Genomic DNA, 19,667 nt, shown 5'->3' with positions numbered 1-19,667 from the left:
GAGGATAGTTTGTCTGAAATTCTGTAGTTCGTTATAAATAAATTCTTCTAGGTATCTGTTTACAATTGAGATAGTGTTGAAAAGGCTTAGATGCCCTTCATTTAGAATTCTAATATTAACTTAGCACTGTTATTATATTCTATATATTGTGCTAAGGGCTGGGGTCACTGTGATGAATAAGAAGGGTTTTGCTCTTAAGGTGACTTAGTGCTGTGGAGGAGTTAAGCACTTTAGGTACATTGTTGTAATGTGCAGTTTAGGAGAATGTATACAGGAGGGCCCTAATCCTTGTTGATCAGGAAAAACCTCTTGGAGAAGGTAATAGCTAAGCAAAAATAAAGGATGCATAGGAGCTAGCTTGACATAGAGGTACTGTAGGGGGGTGTAGAATACTGGATTACAGAAAAGTCCAGAGAGCCTGTTGAATTTCTAGAATTATCTGTATGACTGGATTAAAGAGAAGAGTGTGAAAGATACAGAGGATAGGAAAGTACAGAGACCAGATCATAAAGGACTTATTGCAGTACTGAGAATGGCTAGAAAAGGGAGAGCAAAATTTGTGGAAGGTGATTATGACAGTACAGACTTAGAATAGCTGTAATGGATTGGAGTAGAGTAGCAGTGGAAATGGAATCTGATATTTAGGAGGAAACCTAGATCCTGATTGTAGAAAATGGAAGAAAGGAGGAATAACTTGACAGTATGGGTGCCATTGCTGAGGTAGGGAACACATGAGCAGCAGATTTAGGAAGAAAATTAGGGAGTTGAGTTCTGGATTTCTTTGGTTTGAGAGCAGATGGGAGAAACCAGAAGATGGCATGTGATTGAAGTTGACATGGGACAAGAAAGAGAATTTATGTATGCAGTGTGGAGCTGATATAATGAGACCTGTGAGTGGAGTGAGTGTAATCCTGAGCACTTAGGAGGAGAAACAGGAGAAAATAGGGGACAGAATAGGTGTATAGGTTAAATGTATGACATGTGAAGTTGCAGGATGTCGACAGAGTTCCTGTTCGATGACTTCTTTGTTATTTGAAGTACTGTGCTTGGTCATCTACTGAGAAATGATGGAGGGAAGGGTTAGAGAGATTTGGGTAGCATGGAGAAGGGTTGAAAAAGCTTCTTGGAGAATGGAAGAGGGACAAGAGTAAGAAAATATTTTCCTAGGATGCTAGACAGCAGTGAGGGCCCATTTGAGATCAGAGGTAGAGCATTTGTAGCAACATCAAAATGTAAGTCTTAGTAATTTTTCTACAGCCCAATTCTAGGACATGTAGTCTACTGAATTAATCAAGGCCTGGCTTACAGAAGGGAGTTGAAAATACTGATAAAGAGTGGTTCAAGTGATTTTTGGCTGCATGGGGTAGAAGAAAGTGAAGGTAAGAAGGGATTTATTAGTTTGATGAAAAGTATCTGAGGGAAAGCTCGAAGGTGAGATATTTGTTTTTTTTTTTTTAACTTCTAGATTTCGTTTTTAAATGAAAAGCAAACTATACAAGGAAAAGTTCACTTCTACCCTCTCTGGCCAGTTTTAAGAGTTTGATGTGTGTCTTTCTCTAAATAAAGAACTAGAGGATTTTTGTTTTTTTTTACAGAAATGAGATCATAATTAACATATTCTTCCTGTATCATGTATATGCTGTCAAGTCATTACATAGACCATTACTTTTTTAAAAATTTGAGAATAGTTGACACAATGTTAATGAGTTTCAGGTATACAATGAAAAGATTCAACAACTTTATACATTGTGCTGTGTTCACCACAGGTGTAATTACCCTCTGGACTCTTACTTAATAGATGCATAATATTTTCTAATAGGAGTATACTGTAATTTAATTAACAGTTTTATTGACAAACATTTAAAGTTGATCCCAATTTTGTGAGTAGAAAAAGTACTGTAGACAAGACCTTTATACATGTATTTTTATGTATAATGCTTTTATTTCTGTGAGAGAAATTTCTCAAAGTTGCATTATTTGGTCAAAGGCTATGCGTGTTTTTAAAGCTTTTATTTGAAGCATAACTTACATTAAGAAAAATATGTAAGGGGCGCCTGGATGGTTCAGTGGGTTAGGGCCTCTGCCTTCGGCTCGGGTCTTGGTCCCAGGGTCCTGGGATCGGGCCCTGCGTCGGGCTCTCTGCTTGGCGGGGAGCCTGCTTCCCCCTCTCTCTCTCTGCCTGTCTCTCTGCCTACTTGTGATCTCTGTATGTCAAATAAATAAATAAAATAAAATAAAAAAAACAAAAACAAAAAAAAGAAAAATATGTAAGAGGGCTCCTGGGTGGCTCAGTGGGTTAAACCTCTTCCTTCGGCTCAGGTCATGGTCTCAGGGTTCTGGGATCGAGCCCTGCATCAGGCGCTCTGCTCAGTGGGGAGCCTGCTTCCCCCTCTCTCTGCCTGCCTCTCTGCTTACTTGTGATCCCTCTCGCTCTGTCAAGTAAATAAAATATTAAATATATGTAAGGGTACATTTTGATAAGTTTATGTTGGAAGGTGGAAGAAAGGACTGTATAGTATCCTCCAACTGAGAAGGCACTTAGGATTGAAAAACACAGAAGGCAACTCCATACAGTTTATACAGAGTTTTATTCAGGGTAACTTACAGGATCGGTTTGACGACTGTTTGGACATCTGTGCAGCTTTTCTCTGAAAAGTCCATATCTTAGTCTAGATGTCACAGAGTGAGGGTACACGCAGGAGGGTATTGTAGTGAGATCAGAAGGCTTGCACGCACTTCATTGACAGCTAACCTTGCGGCGCCATCTGTGCTTCAGAAGAGGGAAAGACTGTTATCTCTAACAGACTCATGGGAATCCAAAGCAAGTCTCCTTGGAGGGTATTTCTAAGGTATGTATATTAATCTCCAAGGAGCCAGGAATACATAACCACAAGACAGGTCATTGAGCAAGTGGATGTGAACAAGATGGAGGGCTAAAGATTGAGTGAGTATTGTCAACTCTCCTATAGTTTCATAGAATAAACACACCTAAGTATCTCTCTATGTTAGAAATAGAGTATTGCCAGCACCCTCAGAAATCCTTCTCAGGCCTCCTACCAATCAGTACCCCTATCTCAAACAGTAACACAAAACAAACCTTGGGGGAAAAAATCCCTAATCTATGATTAACTTACTTTTAATTTTACCTAAAAGTAAGTTTGGATCTTTATATGAATGGACTTATACAAAGTATCCTGTTGAATGCATCATGTCTGTGAAAATTAAAATTACCCAACACTAGTAAATACAAGATATGATTTACTAGTGCTAATGAGGCCAAAACATGGAATTCAATTAGGGAAATACTTGGAATAGAGAAGACGACTTTGCTACAGTCATAGCTAAATGATAGGAAATGACTTGAATGTTCTTGAGTCAACCCTTATAAGCAGTAGAGGATAGTAGGTAAACCCAAAGCCGTGCTTCCAAAGGAAAGGATTTCTGTTTCTTTTTTTTTTTTTTTAAAGATTTTATTTACTTATTTGACAGACAGAGATCACGAGTAGGCAGAGAGAGAGGGAGAAGCAGGCTCCCCACTGAGCAGAGAGCCCGATGCGGGGCTCGATCCCAGGACCCTGGGATCATGACCCGAGCCGAAGGCAGAGGCTTTAACCCACTGAGCCACCCAGGCACCCCTCTTTTTCTTTTTTTAATAAGGGATTAATTTGTGTACAGCAAAATTCACTCAGTTTGGCAAACATTTCTTTGATGAGCGTAGTCATGAAACCATCACCACAATACCCGTCGTCCCCAAACTTTCCTTGTGCTCCACTTCAGTCCCTGGTGACCACTGATCTGTTTTTTTGTCCCTTAGTTTTGCCTCTGAGAAAGTTTTTAAAAGAGGTTAGAGAAGTTACTGATTGGAACAGCACTGATAGAAAGTGTGAGAGAATAAGCAAGCAGGAACCCTTTGAGAAGGCTTTGAGGCAGCATTGTGAAAGGAGAGCCCAGTTTCAGTTTAGGAAGGGAAGGGACATTTACTCTTAAGGAAGAATTTAGAGAGCTTGTTGAGAAGCTTGGAGGAGGAGCTGGCAGTAGGAGGCTATCACCTGACTATGTAACCTCTTTTCTGGATTTTTCTATTTAACAAGAACCATTTCCTTTCTTGAAATTTCCTTTTTTTTCCTTTGGTGACAAAACTTCTCTCCTTATTTTTCTGCTACCTTTTGATCTTTTTCCCTAGGGGCTTTTATTTTTTTCCAGCTTGTTCCTCAAGTATTTCCTGAAGTTTCTATCCTGGCTTCTTAGTCATTCACTCTTAGATTTCATCTCCTTTATCTAAGCTGTGCTCTCTAATCTTTAGCTCAGATTGGAAAACATCTCTTCTTGGCAGAAATAATTTTATATTTATATATGTGTGTGTGTGTGTATTTTTTTTTTTTTTTTAAAGAGTGTGAGCATGAGTGGAGGAGGTCAGAGGGAGAGAGGAATCCTAAGCAGGTTCCACACCCAGCAAGGACCCTTACATGGGGCTCGAACTCACGACCCTGAGGTCATGACCTGAGCCAAAATCAAGAGTCTGACGCCCGGGGCACCTGGGTGGCTCAGTTGGTTGGGCAACTGCTTTCGGCTCATGTCATGATCCTGGAGTCCAGGATCGAGTCCCACATCGGGCTCCCTGCTGGGCCGGGGAATCTGCTTCTCCCTCTGATCTTTTCCCTCTCATGATCTCTCTCTCTCTCAAATAAATAAATAAAATCTTTAAAAAAAAAAAAAAAAGTCTGACGCCCAACCCACTGAGCCACTCAGGCACCCTGCTGTCAAAAATAATTAAATAAAAACAAGAAAAAACAAAAAAACTATCCATTTAAAAAATAAGCAAAAGACACTTTGGAAAAGAAGATACCCAAATGCCCCCCAAACATGTAAAGAACTCACTAGAATGGCAGAAATTTAAAAGACAATACCTAGTATTGACAGAGATTGTAGAATAACTGGATCTCTCAGTGACCTGCTTTCAGGAGTGTAGTCGGTACAAAAACTTCAGAAAGGTGTTAGTTTCTATTAAATATGTAGCAATATATATCCATCTTTACAGATCTTCTTGGGCTGATGATGGAGTTATGTCCCAGTAAACCCTTTGTTAATGGAAATACAAAAGTCTAAAATTCATTTAATACACCTAATTTACTGAACATCTTAGCCTAGCCTATCTTAAATACGCTCAGAACCCATCAGCCTACAGTTGGGCAAAATCATCTAACACAAAGCCTATTTTATAGTAGAGTGTTCAGTGTCTCCTGTAATGTATTGAATTCTGTTCTCAAAGTGACAAACAGAATGGTTTTAAGTCTATAGGTTGTTCATCCTTGTGATCACCTGGCTGGCTGGGCATGCAGTCACTGATGCTGCCCAACATCATGTGAGAGTATCTACCACATACCAAAAGCCCAGGAAAAGATCAAAATTCAAAATTTGAAGTATGGTTTCTACTGAATGTGTATTTGCTTTCACATCGTTTTAAAGTAAAAAAATTATAAGTTGAACCGGTGGTAAGTTGGGAACTGTCTGTATGTATATCGTGTAATCTAGCAGTTTTACTCCTGGGCGTATACTCAAGGGAAGTGAGTTGTTATGTGTACCTTACTATGCTGTGTACAAGAATTATTTTAGCAACTTTATTTGTAATAAATAAAAGATGGAAACAACCTAAATGTTCATGAACAGTAAATTGGGTAAGTAAATTGTGGTATAGTAATACAGTGAACTACCACTACTACTACACAGCAGTGATAGAGAACTATGATTTACAAACTGTGTGGATTAATCTCAGACATTGTTAAGTGAAATAAGACAAACACAAAAAAGAGTATATACAGTGGACAAAACTATTAAGTGCTCTTAACATTAGAATAGTAGTTCGATAGGGAACTTTTGGGGTTTGGGAAATATTACGTGTCTTGATTTGGGTGGTGGTTACCCAGGTCTATACATATATAAGATTCATCTAGCTAGACACATAAAATTGATATACTTTTCTGTGTAAGTTACACCACATTTTTTTAAAAAAAGGGTTAGGTTTTCAAATCCTACGTAAAACCATCCTTTTTCCCCCCCCCGACTAGTTTTTTGTCCATTATTTCCATCTTTGACCTTATTTATTTTTGGACCTTTGCTATTTTTCTTCCCATTAACTCTCAGTATACATGTTTAAAAGCAATAGTAGATATTGGTAACACTAAAATATATCTGTCTCACCAAAGTTCTAGTCATGACCATTTCACAGTTATCAATAAATTAGATATTACTGCCAGTGCTTAGAGTTGTTACAAACTTTGATTTGTCATTAAGACTTGGTTCTTTTCAGTTCATGTTTCAGCCAGTGTCTGGTGTGTTTGTAGCGCCCTTTATCTCCCTGTCCCCCAGTTCATGAAGTTCTTAAAGTGTAGACAATAGAGTGTTTGTTTCTGGTCCTTAATGGGATGAGCTTGGATCAGATTGTAAATCAAATATACTACTAAGTACACTGATTCTGTTCAGCAGTTTCTGGTTTTTTGTTTTGTTTTGTTTTTGTTTTTGTTTTTAGCAGTTTCTGTTTTTAATCAAGACTGCGTTGATGAGGAAACAGCACATTGACTGGTTTTGTTCAGACTCCTTGTTTCATTGGAGACCAACACTTTCAGTAAACTGGGTTATGCTGTATGATGAGTTAACAATTTAATTCTGACAGATTTGTAGTGCATATTGATGGGGAAGGAGATGAGAGGCAGGGGTTATAGTGCCAATACTGTGGAAGGACCTTCTAGCATCTGAATTCCTGTACCATATATCTGGGATTCCTTTATGATTTTTGGTGGGAGACAGAATCTGCTCGTAACTATAGACAGGTAGATTTGGCCAAGCAAATACCACCAGTATAGATAGCAACTTAGGAGCCAGTGAGGCAGAAAAGTGGGAACTGGCAGAATGTTGTGTCAGGTTCTTTTAAGATTGTTATCTACTAAATATCTTTTCATAGAAACATTTTCTACTTAAATTAGCCACAGTGGGTGTTTATTGCTTCCAAATAAAAAACCCTGCTTGGAAAAAAATAGTTAAAAAAATATTGTACTGTTTATTCAAAACTGATCACAGGCAAGATTGTTTTAAGTACACACAAAGTTTTAAAATGTTTTAGACTAGACTTTGTGAGACGTGTTGCAGACAGTAAAGATTCTAAATAACAATTATTTCATTTTAGTGTTTGCATTTTAAAATTTTAGTGTGCTTATTGGACCATGTGCTGCTATGTATGCCTGAAGTACTTGAAATGCAAATTTGGAGACACTTTGCCATCTAAATGCTTGGCTGGATTAAGTGCCTAATTAGGATGGTTTTTCAACAGGTTGGAGGAAGCATGCAATCGGTGAGTGCTCCTAATTAATTTTTTAAATCCAGACATGTATATGTTTTGAGAATTTTTTCTGAGAACATGAAATGAATTTATATATGACCAACATTTTAAATTCAATATGTTTATTTAAGTCATAGAAGTGAATCTTTACCTAGTATACTAAGTACGGGAGTAACATTTTGAGTTACATTGGAAGTGTACCAATATTCATGTAACTGTTAAAAGCAATGCATTTGTTAGTAGTGAGAAAAGAGATAACATAGAAATCATTGGATAAAATATGACTAGCACTTGACAACTCTGAATGTTGTAGAACTTATTGAATGCCGTTATAACATTATCACACAACTTTTAAGGTAAAAGGTAAGTCATGTCTTCTGATAATACAACGACTATGTATGTGAAGAAAAAATTAGTATAATCTGTGCCAGAGATGTTCTGATCTTGATCTTATTTGAAGTATTTTCTACTGGTATATAACTTTTTTCTTTTTTTTTTTTTTTTTGTATATAAGTTTTTTTAAGATCCAGTGTGAAGTTATTAGACCAGTAGGTGCGCCAGGCATGTCTTACGAATATTTGTTTTTCATTTTCACATTCAATATTTTGCATTAATAATGTGGAATTCAATTTTATTAAAGATACAGGCAGGTTACATAATATGAATATGGGTGTATATGTGTGTGTATATGTATATATATATGTATTTTTTTAATAATGGGTATACTTTTTAACGTACTACTTGTACTTTTGTTTTTATTTTGTGTCTTTTTATGTCTTGTTAAGAGAAAGTCAAACTTTGAATCTCTCAAACCCCCCCCCCCCATTACATCTATTTTCTTTGGAGACAAAAAGCAAAGAACCAAATAAAATTACCTTTTTTAATAGCTGCATAATTTTGATATTATTAGCTTGAGGATAAGCAATAGGAAAATGGTTTCTGAAGTTAATAGTATTTTCATCTTTTTCAGTTACATTTTCCTGTTTTGAACTTCACTTAATGCAACTTACACCACCTTTCTCATTTGTTTACCATCGTTTGGTTACAGAGTGTAGATTAACATTTTAGTACTGATAGTGAAAAATTTCTGTTGCTTCCAGAAAAATGGGAAGCTCTTGTAATTTAAAATTCCCCCAATGTAAAGCTTTACAACTTACGGTTCTTCTTCTTTCCAATTTTAGTAAGAAATATAATTTAAGAGAGGGGTACCTGGCTGGCTAAGCCAGAAAAACATGCAACTCTTGATCTCGGGGTCCTGAATTTGAGCCCCACATTGGGCATAGAGATTACTTTAAAAAAATAATTGAAAAAGAAGTATAATTTGGTGAAAAGATCATAGACCCTGGATTCAAACAACTCTGGGTCTGAAATTGGTCTCTGCCAGTTACTTTCTGCATGCACAAATTATAGATAAGAAGAACTACTGCAGAGTTAGCTTGTGGATTAAGTGACACCTAGTACAGTGGCTTGTATGTAGTATAGCTACATTCAATAATGGTTAATTTTCTATGGTTTTGCTCTGTCATTCCCCCCAACCCTGGCCCCAAGTCAGGCGAATGTGACTAATGCTGATTGAGACCAAAGTGCAGAAGTTTGTTTCAGAAACAGATAACACAGTTTATTTAGCTTGTTCATTTAATTTAGCTTTGTTCATTTTGCCTTTCATCCATGTTCATCATGTTCATTCATGCCTTTTTTCATCCAAAAAAAAAAAAAGAACCAGGTAACAGCATTAACTTACTCCCTATATTGTAGGGTATTCACAATTAAGGCCCTAGCAACTGAAAATACTGTTTTTTTTCTTTTTTTTTTTATGAAACATAATCATTTTTTTTTCCTTTTCAAAGGTTTTATATATTTGACAGAGCATAAGCAGGGGAGCAGCAGGCAGAGGGAGAGGGAGAAGCAGGCTCCCCACTGAGCAGGGAGCCCAATATGGGACTCGATCCCAGGACCCTGAGATCATGATCGGGGACAAAGGCAGATGCTTACCCAACTGAGCCACCCAGGCACCCTCATATAATCATCAACTTTAATCCGTTAACTGAAAATCTATATAGAAATAAGTTTTCTTTTAAGATAAAGCAGTTTGATACTTCGGAATTGTTTAGTTTCTAAGATCTCTTAGCATGCTCCCCAAGCGTAAGAAGGTATAGTCTACCAAGATTTTACTTTTGGACATCTGAAAATAAAACTTCTTTGCTCCCTTTCATTAGTAAGTACATATTTTCCCATTGTTTGATAATGAACTTAATACTGTGTTTGAAAATATTCCAGGTAGAAACTGCCTTCATCCTTTACATGTTTTATCTGCTTAAAAAGAAAATGTGCAGCTTTGAGATTAGAGTTTTGTTTTTGCCATTAGAACAACTGTTGATGATTAGCTCTTTGTATTTTACTGTACACATCAGCACTGTAATGGCGGTCACTGATTGATTTACTATATCCAGTTCTTTTGCCTAAATTATGTATGTTCAGTAAAACAGTACTTTGTTTTACAGGCATAACCACAATCAGAGCAAATACCTAATTAGTATTAGTAATATATTTCCAGTAATACTTAAGAATTGTAACTTTGTTTTCCTTTTATGCTTTGGAGGAAGAATGTCAATGTGGCTAAGAGTTTAGAGTAAGGAAGAAGAGAACTGTGGAAAGTGTTTTCTTTAATTGGGGATTTTAAATTGTTAGTTTCATCTTCCTGTCTCTAGCCTCTTTCCCCAACACACACTTCGAATTTTCCCCTGGCTCCCTTGGAGTTAAGGATTTGTATTTTGTTGTGTCTTAGACTCCTTGAAATTTTGATTAATGGTATGGACTTTATTCTAAAAAAATATCACATAAACACAGAATTTTGCATGTAATTTCAGGGACTTGACCCCAGAATAAAGACCCTTGCATTAATATGAAATAGCTAATCTTGAGAAAAATATATTTTTTTTAGAATTGGATTTATACTTTTTCCTGCTAAATGGTACCTCTGAAGTAGTAATTTAGACTAAACTGGTCTATAACAGATGAATTACCACATGAAACTTGAGTACAGTCATCACGATGAGACAGATGATAGCTTCAGATTCCAGGCTCACACTTCAACACTTCTACAATAGCATTTCACAATGTTAAAAAAGAACAAATTGCTTTCTTGTTGTCATCCTCCTCCTTGCTGTCATCACTTTCAAACACTGTTTCTAAATGTTAGGGACTGTCATTACTAGAAACAGACATGCAAACACACATGCACACATTCATTATTAGATTATTTGTCAGTAGTCATTATAAAGCAAAGCAGAGTTTTTCTGTTTAATAATAATAGTTACTTAATTATTTTCTAGTGGAATTGAATTCTTATTTCTTAATGAAATCCATTTGGTTAGCAGTGCTAGTTTTCTCCCTTCTCTCTCTTTAACATCTGAGAAAATATTAATGACAGTTTATCTTTAGAGGAAGTCTTCCCTTCTCCTGTATACCGACAAGACAACAGTTCAGCCACCAGTTAGGGTAGGAGATACACTTGGGCCTTACAGTCTCCCAGTGCACAGATGGTGACTTTTCAGACCATCTGTTCATTATTTCTTCACAGCCATTTACAATTTCTCCTACTCCATGATGGCTGAATAGAAAAAATGAAGTAGGACCTAGTTTTAGGGTTCCTGGAAGTTAGCAGCTCTTTACCATCACTTTTTCCTAAAGTCAAGTAAAGGTTATGACTCTTCTTTCTAAATATTCCAGTCATTAGCTTACATAGACCCTTCTTCATATTTCTTGGTGCTAAGTGCTATTCAGTTCATAAATAACAGAAAAACATTGTTAGTCTGCTGTATATACTTTGAAAAAAATCACATAAAGCAATCTGTTTTTACTTCCTTTAGAATTTTGTATAAGAAGCCTAAATAGTCTACTTAGTCCTTAAAAGTAAAAGCTGAATCTTTGGCCACCTTCTCTTATGGAAGTCACCTGGTACTCTTTTCCTTCTGATATTAAGCAGATGGGAAGATAATAGTTGAAACTTAGCCCTGAAGCATGCATAGCAAGGAATGCTAAAAGTTGGCAGAAACATTAGTTCCTGACCTTGGCAAATCCTTTCCAAATTTTTCAATGTGAGTTTCTTGCCCTCTTCATCTCCAGTTAAGATCTTTGCATACTGAAGGGATGGGAGATTCACTTTAGACTCTGTAATTGTCACATTGTGATGCATAGTGTTCCACTACACCTACATCATAGGAGAATTTTGACTTGTGACTAAATACAAGATTCAGGAAGAGAAGGGATGGTGTAGGTGCTATTGCCCTGTGGGTTTCTTTTTAAAAGATTAAGACCTATGAACATGTATAAGGTAGAGTTTGCTTAAATACTGTCATAGAATTACTTGCCCATATTTTTACTTTGTCCTTGGCCTCTTATGTTGAATTTGTAAAACTGTGATGCTTCCCATTTTTGTCTAGTCTGATGTTTTCCTCCTCATGTGTTAATTATTATTAGTCGTTTGATCAATCATTGCTGTGAATGATTTGCATTCCTCAATTACAGGTAATTCTCTTCTAATCTTCACAGTAGCTTTGCCTCTTAACATTCTTTGTTTAATATTCATATTTCAAAATCGATGTCTTCTTTCTAGTGTCCTATTTCCCACTCTGTATCATCTTTTTAATTTATATTTCCTAAGCAAGAGTTCAGTTTTTATTGGTTATAGTAGCCAGTGTAGGGTATAGTACTTTCTGGACTCTCTTGGGTAATAGTCAGTGAAACTTTGAACATATTAATGATGAGTTAGGTAAAAGCTGAGGCATATACCAGAGCTGTTATATACACATCCCCATGATCTTCACTTTGAGCCCTACTGTTATATCTAATTGGGTTGAGTTGCAAAAATCTAAGAAGTCAGATTACTTCTATGCCCATTTTACAAGTTGTGCATGCTTTTAGAATGGTTTAAAAGTCTAATTTGGATTATGTGTTGGAGCCACTGCTGTTTACAATAACATTTATCCCTTGTTCATACTGCATATGTTACAGTAATTCCATTCTTTAAATTAGAACGGCCATGGCATGACTAAAAAGGGTCAATGTCTATTGCTCAGAATACATGCCGCTGATTTGGTATTACTTATTTAGTTTTAGAATATAATTGAATGTAAAATTTAATGAATTAAGTGGTCATATCATTCTTATTCTTTTCTTTTTAAATTGCTTTTAATAGCATACCACCTCTCTGCCTTTCTGTCCAGGCTTTCAAGTGTAGCACTCAAAACAGATGGATAGTTTTTCTCTTTAAGGAAAAATCATGTACTTGGGGAGAAGTTTCAAGGTACTTTATAATGATTTAACATTCTACATGTGTGGGGTTTTTTTTGTTTGTTTGCTTTTTGTTTTGGGAGTTTGTTTTTGCATAAAGCATAGCATCATGTCCTCTGTGTATTATGATTTCATCTGAGGAATTCTGCTAGTTAGGGTCACCGCAAGCTCATTTAGCCTTTGTATAAATTAGGAAAAGATACCTTTACCTTGGGACAAGGCCTCACAAAAAGATGCAGTGCAACTGGATTTTGGCCTACACTTAACCTTGACCAGACATTCTTGTGTATCAAACAAAAGCAAAGTACCCTGAATTGTACAGCTTCAGATTCTGAACTTTGTACTGATTTGGGTTTGTTTTGAAAAGTCCATTATAACAATAGTAGCTCATAGTTTTAAAAAATTTGTGTGTATATAAAGTTCTAAAACTAAAAATATAGCAGAGGAGAGAGAAATTGTGTTTCCTTTACAGAATAATATGAAAACCTAATGAAAATGCAGTTTTTTACTTCAGATGTATTATTTTACAATTACTAGTTATTCTTCTGTGTTTTTTATATAATGCTTTACATTAAACTTTGTGTTAATCATAACCAGCTATATATATCCTTTAACTTCTAATTCAGAAATATTAGCTCATTTCCCGTAACACGTAGAACATTCTGATCCCTTAATTAAAGTGTCAACATGTTGTGCAATTAATTGTCCAGTGTTTTGTAGTAACAAACTACAAACCTTTATAACTCTTGTAATTAAACTTTTTGGTTTTTCCTACTTCCTCAGGTACTTTGGTCTGGGAAGCCATATGGTTCATCTCGAAGTATCGTAAGGAAAATTGGTACTAACTTATCTCTGATCCAATGCCCAAGAGTTCAGTTTCAGGTACTCTATATATTTTGAAATTTTATATTAATATGTGCATTAGAAATACAAATAGGCAAGACAATTTTAAAAGTAATTTTGAACCTTTCCCTTTGTTGATGCTCCTGTCAGTAAAAGACAGTAAAATCAGTAAAGTCTTTCTAATTTTACTTCCTCTGTGAAGTGATTATTCAAGCTTTTTAAAGTTCTTAAGACACTTATCCTTCTTAAGAATACGTAGAATACATCTTTGTAAAAGCATATAATAAGCCAAGGAGTTGTTAATTCCCAGGTGACCTCAAACATGGCCTTATGTTACTTAAGAAGCTTCAGATACTACCATTGTTTTCTTTATCATACCTTCTCCCTTGGACAGCCATTCTGTTCTCCTAATTTATTTTTTGATATCTCTGTGGATGCCTTGTAAGTTGCTTTCTCCATGCTTGGTTTAAAGCTTAGCATTAATTGTAGGAACCATTGCTTTTGGAAAGGACAGTGTCAAGACAAAGAAGTAATTGTTCTCTGAATGAGAGGATAGTGAAACCCTGATTTGGGAATACTTTTAAATGCACAGGTCTTAGAATTCTCTTACAGCACCAGATAGGGAGCAACTCTGTTCTTTGCTTGGAGATAAATTGTTATTTTCTGGATTGGGCTTTGTTCCTTATTGTTGTAATAGTGTTAGACATCTTCTTGTTTTTCATTAATTCTCTACAACAGTAATACCGCAGAATATTTCAGTTCAACATTTAAGAATGTAAAGTTCAGATAGCTATACCAATTTTAAATAATAGATTAGCATATGAAATGTGGAAGATATATTTAACTCATAATTCAGAAGCTCAGAAGTGCCCCTGCAAGTTTATTTGATATTATTGATTTACTCATAAATCAATTCTCCTGGTAGATGGAGGTAAAAATCTGTTCCTAAGTAAGCAGTAGAAATTAGCATTTGTTCAGGTTGACTAACGAGATTGTTCATTATCATGCTCATAATCCTGCTTGCAAATTGACTGGCAAAACCGTTGTACACAGTCTAGAAAGTGACAGGTTGGAACTTTCCAAGAAGTAATATTTTTATCAAACTATAGGCTTTTGAAAAAATAATGAAAATGAAGAAATCTGTGGTGGTAACTCCCAAGCACAATTTCTGAGAATTCAACTCAATTAGACACAAAATGCTGATTGCTTCATTTGCTAGCTTCCTTCAAAATAAACTACGGTTGTTAACTAGGGCTTATTAACTTTTTATGGATTGCTCAGTTCCATAAAAATTTTCTTTTTATCTGTTAATGTATCTACTTAACCTAGTTGCAGGAGAACTTAAGCATAGTCTTTGTGTTCATGTAGCTAGAGATATATAGAAGGAATATATATATATGTATCTTGTGTGTGTGTGTATATATATATATATATATTTTTATATATATATATAGAAGGTAATTAGAATTTTTTAGTAAAAACCCAAATCTGCCTTGACAGTGAGCTGAAATACTAGAGCCAAGTACATTTTCTTGGATCTAAGAGATCTCTTTCTCTGTGTTACTAGTCACTTGAAAAGGTGTGAGCAGAATTAAGCCTATTATAAGGTTTAGTGCAGGAGCTGCATTTGAATAAAGATGGATAAACATAGGAGAGAGGGATAATGTAAGAGAAAGATTGGTGACCTACTTGAGAATGTAGTGGAAGGTAGAAGATATTTGTTTATAGTGAGAGTTTTATTTCCAGTTGGTTTTACAGTATACTGAGTCTTTTCTTCCTTCCTTCCTTTCTTTTTTTTTTTTAATTTTATTTATTTATTGGACAGAGAGAGAGATCACAAGTAGACAGAGAGAGAGGGGGAAGCAGGCTCCCCACTGAGCAGAGAGCCCGATGTGGGGCTTGATCTCAGGACCCTGAGACCATGACCTGAGCCGAAGGCAGAGGCTTAACCCTCTGAGCCACCCAGGCGTCCCTACTAAGTCTTTTCAAATTCAAGATCAGTATTTTAAAGATTTTATTTGTTTGTTTGTTTGTTTGTTTGCCAGAGATCACAAGTAGGCAGAGAGGCCAGCAGAAAGAGAGGAAGGGAAGCAGGCTCCCTGCTGAGCAGAGAGCCCGATGGGGGTCTCAATCCCAGGACCCTGGGATTATGACCTGAGCCGAAGGCAGAGGCTTTAACCCACTGAGCCACCCAGGCGCCCCAAGATCAGTATTTTAAAAGATATTTTATTTATTTATTTGCCAGAGAGCGCACGTGCACAAGCAGTAGGATCAGGAGGCAGAGGGAGAAGCAGGCTCCCTACTGAGCAGGGAGCCCAATTGGGACTTGATCCCAGGACTCTGGGATCATGACCTGAGCTGAAGGTGGATGCCCAACCCACTGAGCCACCCAGGCATCTCTGAGATCATATTAAAATGAATGTTTTATCTCCTACATATTTTAAGTCTGTATCTTCTGTTATGTTTTAACTACATCTATCAGTAAAGTAAGAAATGTGGTATTTTTAAAGACATGCAATTTAGAGTAATAAAGTTGAAAATGTGTTTTTGCTATTTTTCTGGTTCATTTAAGGATTTGATTGATATGGAATTTGTTTGGACTATCTAGGAGTCCAGCATGAGTAAATTGTATAGAAAGTCTGGAACTGGGGAACCACAGTTGGACCCAGAGAGAGTAGATACCATTATGGGGCCATATTCAGGAGACAAAAAACAAAATAGCTTAAACTTGCAAATAGGGCATTCGTGAGTCATTTCAGAAGCAGGAGTTAGATAGTCATGACCAGTCCCGTTAGCGTTCCGGGTAACTTCAGTCTTTTTGAAGATTTATCTGAAACTTGGCATTTTATATTCTTTACTTCCTATATTCCTCTTGGCTTTTCTTGCCATTTCTTTTCTACTGCCCACACTCATAGGCAACACCTTGACTCTCTCACCCTCAGAACAGTTTTACCTCTGAATTCTTATAAAGATTTTATTTATTTATTTGACAGACAGAGATCACAAGTAGGCAGAGAGGCAGGCAGAGAGCGAGAGGGGAAGCAGGCTCCCTGCTGAGCAGAGAACCCGATGCGAGGCTCCATCCCAGGACCCTGATATCATGACCTGAGCTGAAGGCAGAGGCTTAACCCACTGAGCCACTCAGGCGTCCCACCTCTGAATTCTTAAGCTTCAGTATGGTTCCTTCTAGATCACACACAATCTTTTCACTGTCATCAGCTGATCTATGTATCTGCAGACAAATAATGATAGGAAAGGTGGGCCCATTACTTACTGTTGTGAGGCTTAGACAAAATAATGCATGTAAGGCCCTGAATATAATAACCTGTACATAATTAGTGTACAGTAGAAGGGTGCTAGTGGTGGTGATTTTTTTGTTGTTATTGCCGCCTTAGTTGCATAGCCTATGCAAGTAATTCAGCTCCCTGATTTTACAAATTGGATTTATAGAATCAAACTAGAACACAGGGCGACTGGGTGGCTCAGTGGATTAAAGCCTCTGCCTTTGGCTCAGGTCATGATCTCAGGGTCCTGGGATCGAGTCCCGCATCAGGCTCTCTGCTCAGTGGGGAGCCTGCTTCCCCCCCACCCCGCTCTCTGCCTGCCTCTCTGCCTACTTGTGATCTCTGTCTGTCAAATAAATAAATAAAATCTTTGGAAAAAAAAAATAGAAACTAGAATACAGACCAAAACATTTATTTACACCTTCATCCAGTTAATGGACCCAGTGAATATTGGGCTAGGAATAGAATAAGGTAGTAAGTGTAAAAACGCATGTAAAAGCACTTAGTGGTTCTTTGCTGGGTTACTTGAAAAAGACTTGTCTATAACCCCATAGCTTTTTCCCATACTTCATTTTGTGAGTGCTGGGAATGAATTGGCTACTTTACACTCAAAATTGGATCTCTAGACCCTTCATATTTACTTTTTTTTTTTAATTAAATTTTTTATTTTAATTCCAGTGTAGTTAACATACAGTGTTATATTAATGTTCATGATGTTTTATTTATTCTCAGTAATTGATGACTTTTTTCTTCTTTGATAGAGAAGGAGTGCACATGCACGTGAAGGCGGGTGGGGAGGGGCAGAGGAGGAGAGAGAGAGAGAATCCCAAGCAGGCTCCACGCTCAGTGCAGAGTCCAAGAGGGGGCCTGCTTGATCTTATGACCTTGAGGTCATGACTTGAGCAGAAATCAAGAGTCAGAAGCTTAACTAAGTGAGTCATCCAGGCGCCCTTCACTAGTTGACTTCTTAAAGACTAGTTTCTCCGTGGGGATCCTGTTACTTACCATCTTGGGTTTTTGTGTTTTTTTTTTTCCCAAAGATTCTTTGTATTTGACAGATCACAAGTAGGCAGAGAGGCGTCAGAGAGAGAGGAGGAAGCAGGCTCCCTGCTGAGCAGAGAGCCCGATGTGGGGCTCGATCCCAGGACCCTGGGATCATGACCTGAGCCGAAGGCAGAGGCTTTAACCCACTGAGCCACCCAGGTGCCCCCTTTCTTGGGTTATTTTGACAGAAACATTTCCCTCCATTTATCTGTGGTCTCTCCACCTTCTCTTCCTACTCTTCCACATTCTAAGAATCATGAATAGAAAGCTTAATAAATGCTCAGTTTTGGGGGGGCGCTGGGATGGAGCCCCGCATCGGGCTCTCTGCTCAGTGGGGAGCCCCCCCCGCTGCCTCTGCCTGCTTCTCTGCCTACTTGTGATCTCTATCAAGTAAATAAATAAAATGTTTAAAAAAAATAAATGCTCTGTTTTTATTTTATTTATTTTTTTGAGAGAGGAAAAGAGCATGTGCACGGAGTACGGCCTGGGGGGTGGCAGTGGGAGAGGGAAATCTCAGGCAGGCTCCACACTCAGCACAGAGCCCAGTGCAGGGCTTGATCTCACCACCCAGAGATGATGACCTGAGCTGAAATCAAGCTATCCAGGTGCCCCTAAATCCTCAGTTTTTAAAAAGGGACCATACTACTCAGAAGCATGAGAATACTGGATTTAGTGTTGTTTACACTAGTATCTGCTTGGCTTATTGTATGTCACTGTATTAAAATATGGAAATTTTGCTTTCAGTTGTTTTTATTATGGCAGGAATTGGTAGAAAAAGAATTATTAAATCTTTAAGTAAAAGCTGGAGATTATTATTTTGCTGTGCTGCTTTTAAGAATACATATTTTGCATTGGGCTATAAACAAATGCCGGTAAAATAGACTAAGTCTAATTACTATTAACACACTTTTTGGCAAGAAACTGAGAGAATCATGGTTCCTAATAACTGTTTATTTTATGAAAAATCACATTAGGACAAAGTTAGCTCTTCTAATATTTTATTTTAGGTATTTCAACTTTTATACAAGCTTTGTATTTTTCTTTGAGTTCTATTAATCAGTCAGTTTTCTTGGCACAGTTTTACATTATCAGAATATATAAAACCATCTAAAGTTATTGTAGTAAAATTCTTGAAACATAATTGAATTTTGGATAATTTAAATTATATCAGATGTTGAATTAGATTTCTTAAAATCAGTAAAAATACAATGCAACTACTGGATTTTTGCTCTGGATGAAATGGTTTTCATACTTTCTGAAAGGACTTTGGATACTTACAAATCAATATACGCTAATTTTAAATTTTATAATGCCCTTGACTTTGAAGAAATTTTTTTGTCTGTTCTCTTCATTGTTTTTTTTTTTTTTTTTTTTTCCCTCTACTAACAATAGCTATGGTAAGACAGGACCTTGCTGGAACTTTTAGTAAGTTGGCTTTGTCTTTTTAAAACTTCCCTTAGGTCATCCATGCATGTCATTAGTGGCATCTAAATCATCCTTCCAACAATTCCATGCCATCAGCCCCCTTGCCTGCACTGGTGTCTCCTTAACTAGTCTTTTACTGACTGAATTGTCCTTCCCATTCCATGCTTGTTATTCAGTGCACGTTTCAGCTGCAACTGAAATGCCTTTTTAAAAAAAAGATTAGTGTTGTTATTTTTCACTTTTATCTTGTCTTTTCGATGAGTGTGGTTTCCTCAGAGACTTTGTTAGGCTTTTTTTTTTTTTTTTTAATGGCATAAATCATTGTTTAATGTAGATAAATGACTTAAATACTAAGATGACCTTGTTTTGTGGGGCAGGGTGTCCCTTAGAAATGATACAGATATGATCAACAGTATCATCAACGTTTTCATCTCATTGAGCACATG

General features: G+C 36.8%; 1 protein-coding gene across 2 annotated transcripts in view; it reads left to right on the top strand.

The window, feature by feature from the left end:
* Positions 1-19,667, top strand: part of MTFR1 (mitochondrial fission regulator 1) — a 48,368-nt gene that overhangs the window by 13,162 nt on the left and 15,539 nt on the right. Inside the window, exons 2-4 of one of the 2 annotated variants that reach the window (XM_080801144.1) lie at positions 7,203-7,345; positions 12,559-12,638; positions 13,409-13,507. In XM_080801144.1, the coding sequence (XP_080657270.1) occupies positions 12,615-12,638; positions 13,409-13,507 (123 nt within the window). In that variant the 5' untranslated portion in view covers positions 7,203-7,345; positions 12,559-12,614. The remainder of the gene's footprint in view (positions 1-7,202; positions 7,346-12,558; positions 12,639-13,408; positions 13,508-19,667) is intronic. The other variant, XM_080801143.1, reaches the window with a different exon arrangement.

This window comes from Martes martes (assembly GCF_963455335.1).
Source record: "Martes martes genome assembly, chromosome: 4".
Lineage (NCBI taxonomy): Eukaryota > Metazoa > Chordata > Mammalia > Carnivora > Mustelidae > Martes > Martes martes.
Note: the sequence above shows the minus strand (reverse complement) of the source record. Positions and strands in the feature narration are given on the sequence as shown.